Below are 17212 nucleotides of genomic sequence, written 5' to 3' on the forward strand. Positions count from 1 at the left end.
TGGCGCCGAGTTCCTTCACTGTACCTCCCGCGGTCCCCGTTATGGGACAGCGACGGGTTCACGTGCACTTCCTATAGCCCATCTCAGTTCAGGTCAACTGGTGTCTCGCCTCATCTTGAGGCCGATTCTTCGTCACCTGCTCGCCGAACCCCATTCCAGTTACAACGGCTGTGAGGCATGTGGCACACCTGCTCGTTGGGCCTCTCACTAGTGCACACAGACGTAGGCCTGCGTGTACACGGCGCTCGTTTTGCGCACACTCTGGGGCGACGCAACCGTGCGCGCGCGCGAGATGTGTGATGCGGACGAAACATATGAACGAGATTAGAAGGGCTAACGCCCTAAAAAACTCTCCCGTGGTGCGAGGACACCACGCGCTCCCTCTGCAACACTCATTGTTTGGGAGGACGGCGCAGATACCTCGCCTTTTAACCTTCGCCCTCGCAACGAGTGGTTGGGCGGGTCGGGCTTGAAAGGAATATTTTACAATGCCTTTAACTGCGCAGTCCACGGAAATAAAAAACGGGTATAGAGAAAGATAGAAACAGCCTGTAAGAAAGTTGATTTCATGTAGACACTACTTCACCGATGTGGCATATGTTTATTTGCTCGCTCAATACTCTCTCATGCTGCACGTGTGCACCAAGCACTTGTCTGCGTCGCTGCGCACGGAGAGCGATGAGAAACCGTAGAATACCGAGTGACTAAAAAAATTAAGGCCTGTAAGCAGGGTTTGGAGCTGAGATGCAGAGGCGGTGATATGCAGTTGTTTCTTGGTCGGTGCAGGAATGATACAACAATTCGAATTGTAACTCGGAGGCCACATCTGAAGAAAAACATATCTTTGCCGTGTCATATTTCAGTGGGGCGAGCCATTTTTTCCGTGGGGAGCAGTACACATGTTGAATTTCCTGAGATGTAGCGTTCTGAGTCGCGCTTGCTGAAGTGCACACCAACCTCACACCACAGGTAAAAAAAAAATAATACCACGAGCTCACTCCTAATACGAAGTGCTTGTAATAAGTGAGCAGTTCACCGACGCTACTTGTCTATTAATTGCGTCTGAAACTGCGCTGTTCGAGAAAGCGATGAACCGACCGTGACCGGCGAAGGAATTCAATCCCTTCACCAGCAAAGTTGGAGGAATTCATGTGCACTTCAATATTTAGTAATTTTCTGACTTATGAGAGCTCTCCTCGGTAAAGTGACATGTTTATTGCCACTTATTCGTTCTCTTCGCTGGAGTGGATCACACTGAAAACATTCTTAAGAGGACCGCATTTTGTAGGATACAGTGGCCGCATAATGCATTCTTAAAGAGGTAGGAGTGGAGGCGTGCCTTGAAGTATCTTTGCTTTGAACATTGGATATTACATCTCACCTCGCATATTATACTCACTATCATGACATTTTTATAGCCATGGTTGAGCTGCGCTTCCACTGCCACTGAAGAGACGAGTGGTTTTACGACTGCTTACACTTAACGGCACCTTGACTTCGATTATTATCTTTCGTGTGAGTTGTGCCTTCAAAAACTTCAAGTGGATGTCTGGTCATATGCGCGCAAAGAATACAGCGAATACGTTCTACACTTCTTAAATTAAGATGTTTTGAAAGAGTAGATTTTTTACTACTTTCTTCGCTTTGAAAGACTCCGTACTATTCGCTAAGCTACAAATTTCACGAGCATGAAGGTATTCATCACACACATTTTAAGCAATCTAATCTCTTAGCAATTTTGGCGCTTCCGGTTTGCCCACAGTCTACTCTGCGCAAATTTGCACTTAGCTAAGGCTGAGCGGCACTGTTCATCGTTGTAAATTGATGGTCTTTCTGGAAAGTATATATTTTTTCCCTCTGATTCTGTTCCTCCCAGCGTTATCCGACTCGTTAGGTTAGGTTGTGGCGAAAATTTCAACGCTGCGTAGCTTCGTCCGCTCCGAGCTCTCGGAGCGTCACGGCCGCTGTTTCCGTGAACCACCTAACAGTGTAGGTGTCACGACGCGCGATTGAGTCAACACTCGAATAACAGTACACCTTCAAGAATTCTCAAAAGTTGTTTGGCCTACACCCAACAAATGATTCAGCGAGATTCAACGTAATTGAAACCAAGGGCACCATGCTGGTCCCCTAATTGCTGGCTGTCAACCACATCAGCAATAGAGTGGTGATCACGTGGGAGCACTTCGAACCTGTGCATATTGAAAATCATTATTTGGGCACTACCTTTAACTGCTCAGCACATGGGTATCTGAGAACATCGAGATGAGTCGCCAAAATTCCAAAATGGACACCTCGGAGTCCCCTTGTCCCCAGAAGTTGATCAATAATAAAATCATGCTAATTGTTTTTTTTCAACGCCAAGGGTGTCGTTCACAAAAAGTTCTCACGCCCCACCCCAAATTCAGACAATCAAAGCTGCTTATTACGTGTATGTGTCCGAGAGATTACAGAGCTTTAGTGTAACGTTAGCGTGATAGCGAAGCTAGGGGAAATTACGTGAGCGTTTTGTAAACAACTTACCCGCAATGAGTGTTTTAGACGAGTTCCAAGCACGTTAAAAAGGATCTATAATAAATGGAGGCGTTAGAGCTTTTTAAATGGTCGCCTCAGCCGCTCATTCAACAAAAGAATATTTATTGGAGTCTTCTGCAGCCTATTGATACAGAAAAGCATATTTCTGCCCCCAAAATCCGCAAGAAAATGAAGCGACGGATTAAACAAAGTGAAATAAGGAACGTAACCACCGTGGCATTAACTAGTAAGACAAATGGTGTATAAACCCCTCCAGCAAAAATGTTTCGCAATAAATAACCTGAAGTGCTCGAAATACCTGAATAAATTTAATAATATTTGACCTGTTAGATTGTTGAAATACCTAAAACGTCGTGGCAAAGCACGAAGACGAATTATGTTGCGTTGTGAGCAGTTGCAGACGGGTGTGCAACACAGCAGGAGGCAACGTTAGGCTGCAGTGCGCCAGAATTGAGCGTATATCTCCCAAACATGGCTTAGCTGCAGCTTAAACTTTGCCGTCGAACCAAGATCGCTCGTATAGAAACGCAACAAAACCAGCAGTTGCAGGTAAACATGGCGATCGGAACCGCTAGGATTTATTATCCGGCTTAAAAGAGCGGCTCTCGCTGAAAAGAACGCGAATTCTTTGAAGCTAAGTACGCAAAAGCCGCAGCTGCCGCAACGCTAACTTCAGGAGAATGCGAGCGTACGCTATTTCACCGTTAGAGTTCTGCGCATAGTCTCTCTGGAGCCGCTATACCGCTGAGCACTCAGTCATACAAAGCTCGCTGTAGTCATACTGTCTATTAAGGAAAAGCTTCGGAATGCTAATAGAAAACACTGATGACTGGTGTTACGACCAGGGGTGTATTCAGACCACGACGGGCGACTGATACCAGCTGGGTCCGCTTGCCGAGCACGAGACGCATCCACCTCGTTCTTCTCATCTTCTGCGTAATCAGCTGTGCCGACCAAATAGAATAGGCATCGCCTCTTCATGGGCGTCACACTTCCCCCTACGCAGTCGAAGTCCACAGGGCGAGTTAAAAAGCACCGCGCGAATGGTAGGGCTTCAGCCGGGCAACGTGAGTCACTTCAGTTCGTGCAGAAGACGGCCGCTTGGCGTGAGGTGCGCTGTGGGGTAATTGAGCTCGCTAATTTGATAAGTAATGACATAGGGTGCATCGTTGTGGCTGATGGATGGACGGACGGACGGACGGATTGTTACATTTAGAACTCTGTACGTTATTGAAAGCCTATGATTTGAACGCCTGTATCACTTGTGCTTTTTACCTGAAGTTTTATCATCTTGGTTTTCATTCCAGGAAACAACGACCAGTGGACAGGAGTCAGTTAATGAGACCGTGTTCAATGAAGATAGTTCTTCTAGTCCTATTGACGAAAGAAATACGTCGGGCTCTGGGGATTTTTCGAACGCCACGTCTGTTACTCAGTTAAAATGCCGCTCTGTGCACCAGGTTACCGGCGAGATCTCCTGTGGCAATATCTATCATTAATACTCACTCATGGAGAGTACAAGCGAAACTTATATGAGTCAAACGCAGGTCCTGCGTGTCGTGGCGTAGATCGGTACTTACGTGAAACATATTTTGAGTTTTGCATTTCAAATTCAATGCATGAAAATGAAAATTTGTAATTTCCATGTCGTTACCTCGAGTGCTGTTGTCGTCAAGTGTATTCATGTTTTTGTGGCAGGCAACAACGATCAGCGGAGAGGAATCTCTAAATGACACCACCTCCAATGAGTACAATTCGTCTTGGCCTACCAACGCTGGAAATGCTTCGGACATCGTAGAGGCCACGGCTCTCACTGAGGTAAACGGCTGCCCAGTACACTAAGGGTACCGCGGGGTCCATCTGGACAGCGCTTTGGAAATTCCTACCACTAACAGGCAGTCAGACATAACCTTTTTGTTTTCCCTCAAGTTTGTTTCTCCTCATTTTGCTTCCAGGAAACAACTGTCAGTGGTGACGAAGCATTGAACACGACCGTCTCCGATGAATTTCATTCCTCTTGGCCTTCTGACACTGAAAATACGTCGATATTCAATGACTTATCTCAGTCTACATTTTTAACTGAGGTAAAACCCTTCGTTAAAATCATAACGGAAAAGAATTTTCTTTTCGAAATCAATATTAAATTTCAAGTTTTACTCGGGTAAGTTTTATACACCTACCTTCTAACCGTCGTTGAACTTTTAAGCAGCTGAGCTGGTTAATTGCCATCAGTCAATTGGAGGACACGCTAAAATAAAAAAAGGTATATGTATCAAAGGCCATGTTCTCTGCATATGCATAAGCGTATACCTGTTCGTAGCATCGGCCCTGTTCGTAGCATCGGCTTGCTAATTGTTCATAGTTGCAGTATTGATTTCTACCTACACTAACATCAACTTTCCTCCGATAAAGCATGGTGCCTGTGCTGAAGTTATCTGCTTTTTTGTTTTTATCCAAATAGAAAACCAAGAAACAAGACGCGAACGCTCACTCATACTGAGCATTATTATCGCATTACAGGATTGTTATAACTGGCAGTAGGGTATTCCCTCAACCTGCTGCAACGTTCACTTTGCGGAACGAGTGTGCCTTCGTCTTTTTAAAATTGATCTTAACTATATAAGGCTATGGGCATATTACTCGGGAACCACGCACTTTTGCTATATTATAACCTTTTCAAACGTGACTCCTTATTTGAATTCAGAACAAATTATTTTCGCTGAATATTGTACCCAAGTCTCAGAATAGCCAGTTTCCGTCCTTGAGCGTAAAACTTGGTGGCTTTATTTTTTGAAGGTATGCGCAAAATTTAGTACAAAGCATCACAATGGTGAAAAACTGTAGCATCGAAAGTCTTGAATTTCCCATATATACTCCAGGAAGATTGTAGAATATTATTTTATGATTAGAAAATATTATTATATCTCTTAAAATTCAGAGAAAATATCGCTTGCGGCAGCACCTACTACGCTGGCTATTTGGAGAATATTTTTTGTTGCGTTTTCAAGCTGGCGTCTAACTTTAGCCACTTTGTTTCGACTTCAAAGACTTTAAAATAACTGCTATGTGTAGAAAACTATCAGAAAAAAAAACTGCGAGCTCGCTATGTACACGGTGGTGTAGGCGTTCAACTATGCGAGCTTTAATCGTCATGAAACTTCTCATTCAATAGAAGTACAAAATCAGCCACCGTAAAGTGCGCTAGCATCGATTAGGAGGCAACAAGCTGAATCATCTGCTATTGAAAGACTTTTGGCTTTAAAAGGCGATTGTTTTGTTAGGGGTACATTTTCATGGTATTAGTTCGTTGAACATAACCGTGCACCAATGAAATGCGCTTGGCCATTCACATAATTTTTGCACTACAGGTTCCTTCCTCGTGGATTGTTATTGTAAATCTGCCTTATAAATTCCTGCATGCTGCGTGTACCGCTGCACAAATGTGCGGATTTTTGCTCTCCCCGTAGAGTTTTTAGTGGATTTTGCTTGAACTCTTTTATCATTGCTCTACTTTCTGCGTGTGCGCCTGTTCTTTTTAAGCGGAATTGTACTATATTACAGGTCTTTATTTTGAGGTGTACGAATTTTTCGTTGCTTAACTTCAGAAGCGTTTGTTTCCTTTAGCATTAAGCAGTATTTTATACTCATCAGTAAAGGTTTGCCAGTGGTGTTGGTCCGGTGATTTCCAAAAACTGGATGTACCGCTTGAAGGCTTCTCGATGATATGACTTGCAGGCGAAGCGATTTAGTGATAAACGAAGTTTTATACTGGCTATTTACAGATGGGTACAAACAAAAGTCAGTATACGGCCACAACTATCCGCGGCCGGCCTAGCCGACCGCCTGCACAGAGACGAGGGACACCGCGTCCCAACAGTCAAACTGGCGCGCCTTGCACCAGCTCTCAACGGTCACTCCCTCCGCACTCGGCCAGACCGAGCGCCTGCCAGCTAGGAGTAGCTAGAGACAAAAGCACACGGGCACGGCTCCCTTCGCGGGTACACCCCCAAGATGCCCGCGCCCCTTTCCACACGTAAAAATAAACTGCTAACTGCGGCTCATAAGTTTTGACGAATAGGAACGCTCAGAACTGATGTCAGCGTTTTCCCTTACCCCCGAGTGCCTCCCTAGGTTGTCTCGCAATCCTTCTCAAAGGGGACAGGGGTCCAAGGTCGAGGCCGGCAGAGAGCCCCGCCGTCCGGAGCGGCGAAGGAAACCGCAAGGACGAATGGGGAGACTAACCAAAAAGGCATGAGTCCCCTTCTAACGGCGTGCACCAAAGCAAAACAAAATAAAACAAAACCGGACGCGCAGCCTAGGTCACTGCCCTCTTGCGAAATATTCGCAACACATGTACAAAAAGATGCGACAGCGCTCCGAACCCTACATCATCCATGGGTGTTTTTATGAGAGCAATATTTGGCAAGGGGGGCAGGGGGAGGAAAGGTTTGGCAGTGGAGCAACGATTACGTGAAGTCTTCTTTTTAATGAAAGAGACGCAACTTCCTGGTGATGAAGATATGCATATCTGATGTGCGCGCTCCGTGATTGCTTTCGACACTGTGTTAGCGCCAGTGGTAACACAGTCGCACGGTGCTGAAACATGGAAGTTCACAATTCATAAACTTCACTTTGGTTCGGCGGTTTTCATAAGGAAGCTGTTTCAGCCCATGTCTGGTCACTCACGAGAGCGGCAATAAACTACATGATCAGTTAAGGTGCTGAAATGTTTGTGTCGCTGCTTAGTAGAGAAAACAAAATGGGATAGCAGTTTAAAACAGCGCCACACAGTCTCTACAGCTGACCTGTGCCTTTTTGCTATGCGCCAGCCATCCGCCTCAGACGTATCCGACAACGTGTCAATCGCCGATGAAGAGACGCAAAGTGTAGAAATGACTGACGCGACTTCTCGGGCACCGCCTGTGCCAACGGAGCTTTCCACCACGACGGGTTTGGAAACGGTAAGGCTCAAGAACGTCCTTGGAATCCTCCAGGCAGTTTCGCCTGATAACGAAGCCGCGCATGCAGTTTTCATTTTGCTTAATGCAAAAATACACCTGCTTTATAACCTTTTACTTACCAGACGTCACAGCAGGGCGCAGAAAATTTGACAGACGGGTGGAATTTCACAACCTTGATGTCAGTTGCGCCCATTAACGAGACCACAGAAGCCGGAGATTTTATCGAAACTACCACCGCAGAAACTTCTGTGTCTGCAGGGCCCTCTAAGGTGAGACATCACAAATAGTACCTTCATTGTGTCTTTATGTCTATTGTCTTTCTGATTGGGATAGTTGTTTGGGAAGAAAACTATGCAGATAGTTGAGCAGCAGCCCATCTCGTTTTCAACCTGCTGTGAACAAGGCACCCTTAGCTGCGCGAAAACATCAAAACATTTACGACTTTTCTTGTATGACTTCGTCGAGTGTTTGTTTCTTGATATGCAAAACTATGCAGACTTCGCAACTCTAAAACTATCGCAGTCCCTATCTAAGGCAGTCATCTCGAATTTTTCTGCCCACGCAGGCCGCATTGATAAGCCACTGTCTCCCACAGGCCAGAAAGGGGAAATGGCACAGGGCAGCACATGAATTATTCAATGAATTATTCAATATAGGGAGTACAGACGATTATTTATTACGGTTAGAAACCGACCAATGTAAAAGCGTGAACACCGGTAGAGATAAGCTAGTGGACTAGGAACGAACAAAGATGTAATCAGCTTAGCCCTCTCAGGACACAGATTGAAAGTGCTAGGGCCGGCAGGACTCCTATTTTAGGCTCGTGGTTCAGATAAATTAATGTCTATGCACACATTCAGGCCAGCTTTTATATATGCTCATGAAGTTATTCGTGAGCAGTAGGTGATTGACTTTTATATCGTTGCCTCCTAGCCGCCACCACCAATATTCCTCTAATAACAACACTAACATTAAGAAAACTTCAGTAAATACTATTTTTGAATAAATCAAATGACCGCCGTAAGAACACACTTCACCCTCGCATTTTACGAGGGTTTCAGAGATCAGCTCATTCAGTAAGCGAACCATTCCTTGCCTTCTCCGCAGTGCGAAGGCTAGTTAGCGTATTATACATAGCCAGCTTTTTTCACGCTTTTTTTTCATTTCTTCTTTCTTTCACATGTTATGAAGATCACCGAACAGACAACGACTTCTGAGTCAACCAGCGAACCCAGTAAGCTTCAGCTTGCAGTAACCGTAAATGTTTTTGAAGAGGTTTTCAGTGAGCGTAAGATTGCATGTCACTTGGACGTATTCAGCTCGACAAAGAAAAATTTTGCTATATTGTAAGGTCCAACATTAATGACCGATAAGATTCTAAAGGCAGAAAATGTGTACGTAGATTTCGTGACAGGGCTGATAAAAGGTATTCAGAACGAGTCTGAGGGCCATAACTGTAACCTGCAGCTATAGTTTCTATGGTAGCCTTTAATTGTAACCAATCGCATTCATTTCGTCATAAATACTCATGAACTCTGCGTTCTGTAGCGCACAACATATCTTGAAACAAATAAATACGCAAAATATAATGTTGGGAACCAACCCACTGGCACAGTGTTGTTGTATCAATTTTTTCTTTTTTTTCGCCAGTGACAGATAGGAACACCAAGGATCCATTTGAATGCGACAGCACATTCTGCAAAGCGGAAGGTAGGCATGGCATGAAAATTAGAGATCGCTTACATGCCCGCTGGTTCTGACTTAGTACGCTTACTTTCAGTATCGCTTTTTCTATAATCACAATTGAAAACAAGAATACATAATCATCATTTCGCAGCTTCCTCCTGAGGCGTTGGTTACGCCCTCTGCTGTTTCTTCTACAAATAACTTGTGTCCTCGGCATAGAGATCTGTATTTCAATGCATGACATCGCATCTTTGATCAATAGGATGATGAGAATGACGGTTGAAAAACGATCTGTTGATGCGCTCCTGCTTCAGTCCTGAGTCGGCGCAGAGAAAAAAAAAGGTCAAATGTGAGGAATGACATAAGGAAGAGTTGTTTATTGCCCATTAGAATTTTGTTAAACTATATTTTGTTATGATTTATCGTTTTCTCTAGCATTAACTCTATTTTTGTTTCCAGCCAATGGAGGCATTGCCTATACTTGTTAAAGCACCTATGGTGTCTACTTTTGTTTATTTTCGATCTGTCATTCTGACTCTTATATGGCTTCCGAAACACTTATGATTGATAAAAAAATTTCCGAAAAGCGCAGCAAAGTACAAGAATAGTGGAGGCACTTTCGGCTCTCTTTAATCCGAGAACATCAGTCCAGCCGTTTCCAACGTATTAAAGAAAGATCAGTGGCCACCAAATAATGGAAATGAATTTTGCTTGGACGCCTCAAAATAATTATATTATGCCTTACGTACCCGACATAACAGAGAAAAGAATAGAAACACGTTTTCCAAAAGCCAGCTTGTTGCTGTTGCCGTTTCAGCTACGGATAGAACAGCACTTCTTTCAGACTTACAGGCACCTCCCTTGTTGATTCTTAACAGTTTGTGTTTGAGCCTTCCTGTACTTTTGTTTACAGTTTCCTGGATGTTATCTATGCGGTGACGTAACAGTAGAAAATTCCGCAAATTGTAAATGAATCTGCTTGACGCTAAGTAAACCTAAGGTACGATAGGTTGCGATGTTGGTTCCACTGTTTTGTTCGAGTTTCTTTCGCACGTTACATTCCAGCAGTCTGCCACCCTGCTTAGGTTTATATTAAATCGGACAAACGACTCGACATGCTTGTACTCCTGCAAGCAACCTCGAAAGATTTTTTGCGGCGCATGGAACCTTCTCTATATGTTCATATGCGAAAAACAATAGCTTCGTTGCGACTTAAAAAACCTTTGTGGGGCATGTCAGTGGTATATGACTAAACCGGACGATCCTGCAACAGCCGTGTGCCCGAGTGAACAAGGTCCCTTTCCCTTTTTTCCGCGCTTTTCGCTGCCTTCCGGCCCTTATTGACAAGAGCGGCGCTCTGGCAGCCAAATCTATTGCACCTCTTGCCCCTTCATCGCACTTTCAGCTAGAGTATGCTCTTTACTACCTGTGTAATGCGGCACAATTTTACCTGGCGCTTTCACCCTAGCTGCTTTTCTGCTACAAAGGAAAGTACGCTAGCTAACTGGTCTTCGGCATTGCGCTGTCGCAGTTTTTCCTCATATAAACCAAGTGGCCGCATTCTTATGAGCTGGACGAAAACAGTATATAGAAGCGGTTTGCATCAAGGGTGCCATAAAGATACGCCATTCTAAGCCCATAATCTGTTTTTAATTATATTCAGCAACGTCAATCGCTTCAGTTTACGTCCCTGCTTGCCAATAGATGCCCGTTTACACTTAATTCGTTCCTTTGAGTTCAAATACAGCCATTTGTGTATGTTCTGGGTCTTCCGTCCTTTTTTTAAATTTGTGTTCTCCCTACCGAGCCTCAAATTCGTAATACTATTTTTTACAAATTTTTTCAACATAACGGAGAACTTGAGCTGCTGCAGGAGGGAGGAGGGGTTCTTTTATTTTTTTTCCATGGAGAGAATTCAAGATGAATGTAGTTTAGAGCTGCTACCTATCGCCGCCACTTTCAACGTAGTTTGCGAACGTCTATTCCCACGTAATATCTGGTTACTTACTAAAAAGCACATATTTTATGGCTTCTAGACTTTCTAACTGCATAAAAATACGCGCCATATTCCGCGAGTGTTCGTTTGAGCATTAAACAAATAATGTAATTTTTCCTGGAGTTATATTCGCAGAATGCATTAGGCGAGGCCTCGTTTCAAGCAGACCAACATAAGCAAACTTAAGCTGTGAAAAAAAAGAGACAGGCCGTCAAGAAGGCCCTTTTTCATTGCTTGAAATAGCCTTTCATGCGGTAGGTGCTCTGAGGTTGTAGCTCTAGCAACCCTTTTTCCGTTTCATTCATTCCTTATCTTCGTTCGGTCAACCCTCACATCGTGCAGTATTATGTTGTCAGGGTTGGCACGATGTCAGAGTTGACATCGTGCACGATGTCAACCCTGACATCGTGCAGTGATACCACAAAAGTGTACGGGTTGAGGGGCTAGCTTTGGTTATAGGAAACATTCTATGGAACAGTAAACCTTTAAGGAGTATGGTTCCTGAAACTGTATACTCCGTGAAACGTCCACAAAACTGTTCGTAAATTTCAGTGGACCCCGGTGTGTAATTCCTGACTGCCTGAGAAAATTACTTATCAAACACTGCTTTTATTTTATAACCACCTGACGCTAACGAGAGCAAAATTGTCATCTCATTGCCTCTAGATTCGTTGCCTAGGTCTGGTGCATAAATTATCTTTGTCTCTGCACGCAGCGGCACACCTGCAGAAAATATTCGAAAGCGGCCGCGATCCATGCAACAACTTTTACGAGTTCGCCTGCGCTGACTGGAAGAAAATGTCAAAAGACTCCCAGCCGTACGAGACTGCGGACGACGCACTCACGGGCTATGTGGAAGAAATGGCCAGGACTGTACTCGACGGTAGTATTGGTCACAACGCCCTTGTCATTGTGATCGCTTCGAGAAAACAGTAAACATCATGTGTGACGATGGAGGACAGGAAATAATGGGTGAACTATATATAAGCAGTACTCTCTAAGGGACCGTTAAAAAAACTGAGAATATAAATAATTTCGCCTGTAGCGCTAAAGTACGGCACTATAATGACAAAGAAACTATTTTATCTATAAACGAAGCTTTTACAAGCGAGAAAACATACATCCAAATGATATTACAGGTCTCGCTGCCACCCGCTGTTTTAGAAAGCAAAGTTCACTTGCTTGCCTTTTTCACATACGAATCTATGAGGCTAGACACGGCTCCACTGCCTTCAATATGGTGCTCATGCAGTATTCTCTGGTCTTCGCGTGTCGAATGTGAATTCAGTGAGTGGAAAGTTTAAAAAAATTTGATTTACTTTCCAGGAGGACAATCACGAAGATCGCCTGCAGCATTCATATAATCGGTTTGTGCTGAGACGAAAACCGGAAAAAAGAAAAACAATGGTCCTCAGTGTTCCTTAAATCTTGTTTAAGAACCTGTATGAAGGGCCGTTCGATTGTAATATGCCATTGAGGGAAAATATATTGCATGTGTTTGTTTCTTCTGTCGAAGTAGCATAATTTACGCAATATGGCCCGCACCCAACATGTAGTCCGCAGGAATTTCACGGTACAAAGATGTAAGTGTACCACAATGTTTTTTTTCTGTTTGGTTCCGCCAGTGCCGAGTCTTTCCTCCCGTCCTTGTAAAGAACTATTAAGCAGTTCGGGACGGTGCGAGAGAAATTTAGGCAGCTTTGATCGGCTGCGCGTTTTATTTTCAGTGCGGGTTATGGGAAAATGGCTAAGCGACAGTTTTCGAGTGTAGATAGGTCCTAGAGCCAGCAATCCTGCCGGTAGTCAAAACAGTGCGCCTCAGCTAGAAATGCGAATACAACGCAAGTTGGATCGTAAGAATACTCATGACAGTGTGAATTGTGCTGGGCGTGACATGTTTATTTTGGCTATATTGAAAACGAAACTATTCTGTGGTCCACGATTGTAGGTATTTCTCACACCAGAAAACTTCAACATTTAAATATGCGCATTCGGCAGAATTTAATGTAACAGAATGTGGGGTCCTGCTTAGGACCACTGATTGAGCTATCGGCATGGAGAAATATTTTTTTCACCCATTATGCGACCTCTGTAAACTTTACCAAACCTTTGAACACTATGGTGGGTGCACCCTGGTGTCATAAATGTAGTCGCGTGTATTATTTTGGTTTGAATGAAAAAAGTGTGTTTCAAGTGGCATTTTGTATAGAGATTATAAATATGGCCCGTTTTTGTGTACTTGCGACCACTACATAAAGAACGTTCGTTGGCGGTTAATGTTTCCACTCAGGTAGAAAAATCAGTGCGGATAAAAGCAATCAACATAATTGTAAACGTTGTTCAATCGGATTACTGCTGGTGTTATTTAGGTTGCGCATAATTGAGCTTTTCTTCCTGAAGAGAGCAAGCCACAGCTGCTCATCATCACTATGTAATGTTATTCTCAAATGTTATCTGGGTCAGTTCCCGGCGTCTCTTTGATAAATCTTATGGTTTGTGACTGTCTTACAGGAAATCCTGTACCCGAAATGGAGCCCCTGTTCAACCTTTGGGACGCCTGCAATCAGAAAGGTGGTCATATGAACGAGTAACATCATGTTCTCGTTAATCAGCTGAGCATTCGCTATTTTCACGCGCCATTTTCTATTACCTTAACTCCTAACTGTAGCATTAGATCAGTGTAGCATTTCTCCCCGTAAGTATTCTACATGCAAACTCTGCAAGCAGAGGCTTTTACAATGTTTCCACGTCATTCACGTGACCGAAGCAGGGGTCGCGAAACGTGACCAGAAATATCTGCCACTCTGATGAAGTTGGAGTTCATATTACTTTTAGCAGACTAATAATCCCATGCAATTCCAGCCCCGCACGGAACGCCCCCGTACGCTTACGGACTGTTGGGGGCGTCCACCAAGTGGTTTGAGAAGTTATGTCGCAATGAAAATACCAGAAAGGTTTTCCAGCGCTTACCGGGTTCTACTAGTTCCTGTGTTAGTGAAAAAAAATAGACACGTCACAACTTTTGGATTACGTCCTCTTCTGTTAATGCGAACGGACCATTATTGCATCGGCCGGTTCCCAGTTCATACTGCGTCATCTGATGCGTTTTATGATCAGACACGAAGAGAACTTCTTCGCCGGCTGGTAGTGGAATAAGTACAGCTGTCATTAGAACGTAACCTCGCTGCAGGACAAATGTATGTATGTAAATATAAAGAATGTAAGTAAAGCGCTTTGTAAACGTGCTGGTAATGCGGCGCTCACTGTTGCTGCAAAGCAGGAGGATAAAAATGCCGGCTACTGTATTAGAGATCAACAGCCACATTTTTCGCAGAAACAAATTTCTGCGTGTGAAAGGAAATTATTATCAGATAATAAATTGGAATGGGATAGGTGAGCTGTTCAACGCCCTCTCGAAAACTACAAATTCCATGAGCTAAATTTCGTCAACATCAGCCTGACTACACCCACTGCAGGGCAAAGGCCTCTCCCATGTCTCTCCAATTAACTCGGTTTTTTGCCAGCTGCGCCCAACCTATGCCTGCGAACTTCTTAATCTCATCCGCTCACCTAACTTTGTGCCGCCCCCTGCTACGCTTGCCTTCTTTTGGAATCAACTCTGTTACTCTTAAGGACCAGCTGTTATCTTGCCTTTCGCATTACATGCCCTTCCCAAGTCCATTTCTTCCTAGGATGTCATTAACCGGCGTTTGTTTCCTCACCCGCTCTGCCCGTTTCCGGTCTGTTAACATTACACCTATCATTTTGCTTTCCGTGGCTCGCTGCGTTGTCCTTAACTTAAGCTGGACTCTTTTCGTTACCCTCCACTTTTCTGCCCCGTAGTTGAGTACCGGCAAGATACACCTGTTGTATCTTGCCTAAATTTACTTCCAATAAACTTTTTTTTTGTTTAGCCCTCATCGTCAAAAATACATCGAAAAGCAGATGTGTACTGCTATTGAATGCTTGACTGCAACACTAGTGCAGCTGTCGCGGTTCCTGTGAGCCAGCACGCCTGAATTTTTTAATCGTCTGCAGATGCCTGCGGAGGTGGCTCTCTTCATTACTAATGAGATGCTTCTTGTACACCCGCTGAAAGAACGCTGTTTGATGTCGTTAAGGAAAGCGTGTAATGCTGTTTAAACGAACGAGACGACGTCCCGGCAAAATGCTTTCTACGAATGCCTGCCTTTGGGGATCAGTGCTCGTTATCGATAAATTTCCCAGAAATCTTTCGAATGGCTGTCCTAAATAACTTCACCATACGGCATAGCAAAAGAAACTAGTTTTTCTCATCTTTCCCCACAGGTCCAAAGTACGTTCTTTGCCTCTTTTTCCCCTCATGAATACACATCTTTACCTCGTGAAGTAAAGGTGACCATTCTGAACATTTCTTCGTCGCCATTTCTGGAATTAGACGCTTTACATATTAATTGGGCACAATTTTTTTTCATAAGAAGGTAGGAACGGGCGATTTTCTTAAAGAAAGGAAAATGTTTCGATAGGTAATTTAGAGTACCAATTTTCAAAGACACGGAGGAACAGCCACACATAAAAATAGAGAAAGAAATAACAAAACCTTTGCAAGGATATGGGAACCATCGTTTTCATTCTCTTGTTTTTTTTATTAGTTATTTCTTTTGTGAGAATACACGGTTACTTTAGCTAGAATTTCGTACAAACCCCTAGACCCTTATACCGGAAGCGCCTTTCATCATTCGTCTCCAGGTGCCGTCAAGGACAGCCAATTGAAGGAGATTCTGACCTCTTTTGGACTGAACATGGTCGACATCGGCGCAGTAACAGGAGCGGACGTTCTACGAGCGGCGGGATCCGTGCTCTACAAGCTGGACAGCGCACCCTTGCTCTCTCTTGACATGACTGTCAACCCCATGAACGACACGCTCAAAATGTTGGCGGTGCGTCCCACCTGGTTTTTCTTTCTCCAGTTTGGCAGCTTCGCGATTTCATTCGACCTTGAAGGTGGCAGTGATATTGGCGGAGCTGGTGTAACTTAAAAATTTCTCACTCTTGCTCGCATCTCGAATTTCGTCTCGTGACCACCCTCTGAAACTAGTCTCATCCATCGTTCTCATAAGGAATGGCGCCTTCTCGGGAGTGAGCAAAAGTTGGTCTGCCACGTAGAATATCGGTTGAATACAAACCAACGCGGATGCCGCATACCCGATTTGCTTCCATGAGGCGCCCACTGTGCGTGAGAAGTGGCAGGTTCTCTGTCCTTGTAGCAGTCGCCATTTGTCTCCTCCGCATGCGCGATAAAGTACGTCGGTTTGCCTTCAACCATTGGAGCATGAGAGAAGAAAAGGAGGAGAGGCGGGCATGTGCAAAGCTGCGGTATGAAAAACGCAAATTGCTTGCCGTTCTAATGAAGAAGGGTTTTGGAAATATGTGTGCCTCTAAAGTTTATTTGGTTAAAATTACTCCTATATGAATGTGTCACACAAAAATATCATGTTAATTTTACATTTATTCAAACTTTGGGCGAATACATGAGAGAGAATAAAGATCAGCTATTAGCTATACACTGGTTTAATGCTTCATAACGTTTCCTTGAACTAGAGCTATATTTTTTCACCATCAGCGAGCTACAAGAAGAATAAAATGTGTTCAGATGTGGCTTGGTTAATTTTTGTTGCTCAATTTACCCCATTAGATAAACGCCTGGCCTGAGATTGGTTTCCCACTCCTCCGTCCTCCTGTTTTGCACGAAAAACCCGTGTCCTAGTATGATGCATTCAGCTGACTCTACCATGCAAGCTTATTTTAGCTTCTCCGTCCGAAGTTTCAGCTGTGGGGCGAAAGGAACAAGATCATTTATATTCTCTTCGTTTCGCGTTGTCTAAAATTGTGAACTGTGCGTTTTAACGCCCTGAGTATCCACGTGGGCATTGAGGGCAGGCGTAATGAAGGGCTTCGGACAATTGTTTGGACACCTAGGGTTTTTTATTGTGCGCTTACACTGCGCAGTATAGTATAGTTTTTCTATTTTGTCTCTATCGAAATACGACCACCA

At 44.0% G+C, this 17212-nt stretch overlaps 1 protein-coding gene across 1 annotated transcript in view; it reads left to right on the top strand.

The window, feature by feature from the left end:
• Positions 1–3578: 3578 nt before the first annotated feature.
• Positions 3579–17212, top strand: part of LOC144124055 (EEF1AKMT4-ECE2 readthrough transcript protein-like) — a 42059-nt gene continuing 28425 nt past the window's right edge. Inside the window, exons 1-10 of the mRNA XM_077656727.1 lie at positions 3579–3602; positions 4234–4353; positions 4491–4619; positions 7365–7496; positions 7619–7765; positions 8688–8730; positions 9147–9206; positions 11894–12061; positions 13690–13749; positions 15907–16097. Coding sequence (XP_077512853.1) covers positions 3579–3602; positions 4234–4353; positions 4491–4619; positions 7365–7496; positions 7619–7765; positions 8688–8730; positions 9147–9206; positions 11894–12061; positions 13690–13749; positions 15907–16097 — 1074 coding nt within the window. The remainder of the gene's footprint in view (positions 3603–4233; positions 4354–4490; positions 4620–7364; positions 7497–7618; positions 7766–8687; positions 8731–9146; positions 9207–11893; positions 12062–13689; positions 13750–15906; positions 16098–17212) is intronic.

Source organism: Amblyomma americanum, chromosome 3 (assembly GCF_052857255.1).
Source record: "Amblyomma americanum isolate KBUSLIRL-KWMA chromosome 3, ASM5285725v1, whole genome shotgun sequence".
Taxonomy (NCBI): Eukaryota; Metazoa; Arthropoda; class Arachnida; order Ixodida; family Ixodidae; genus Amblyomma; species Amblyomma americanum.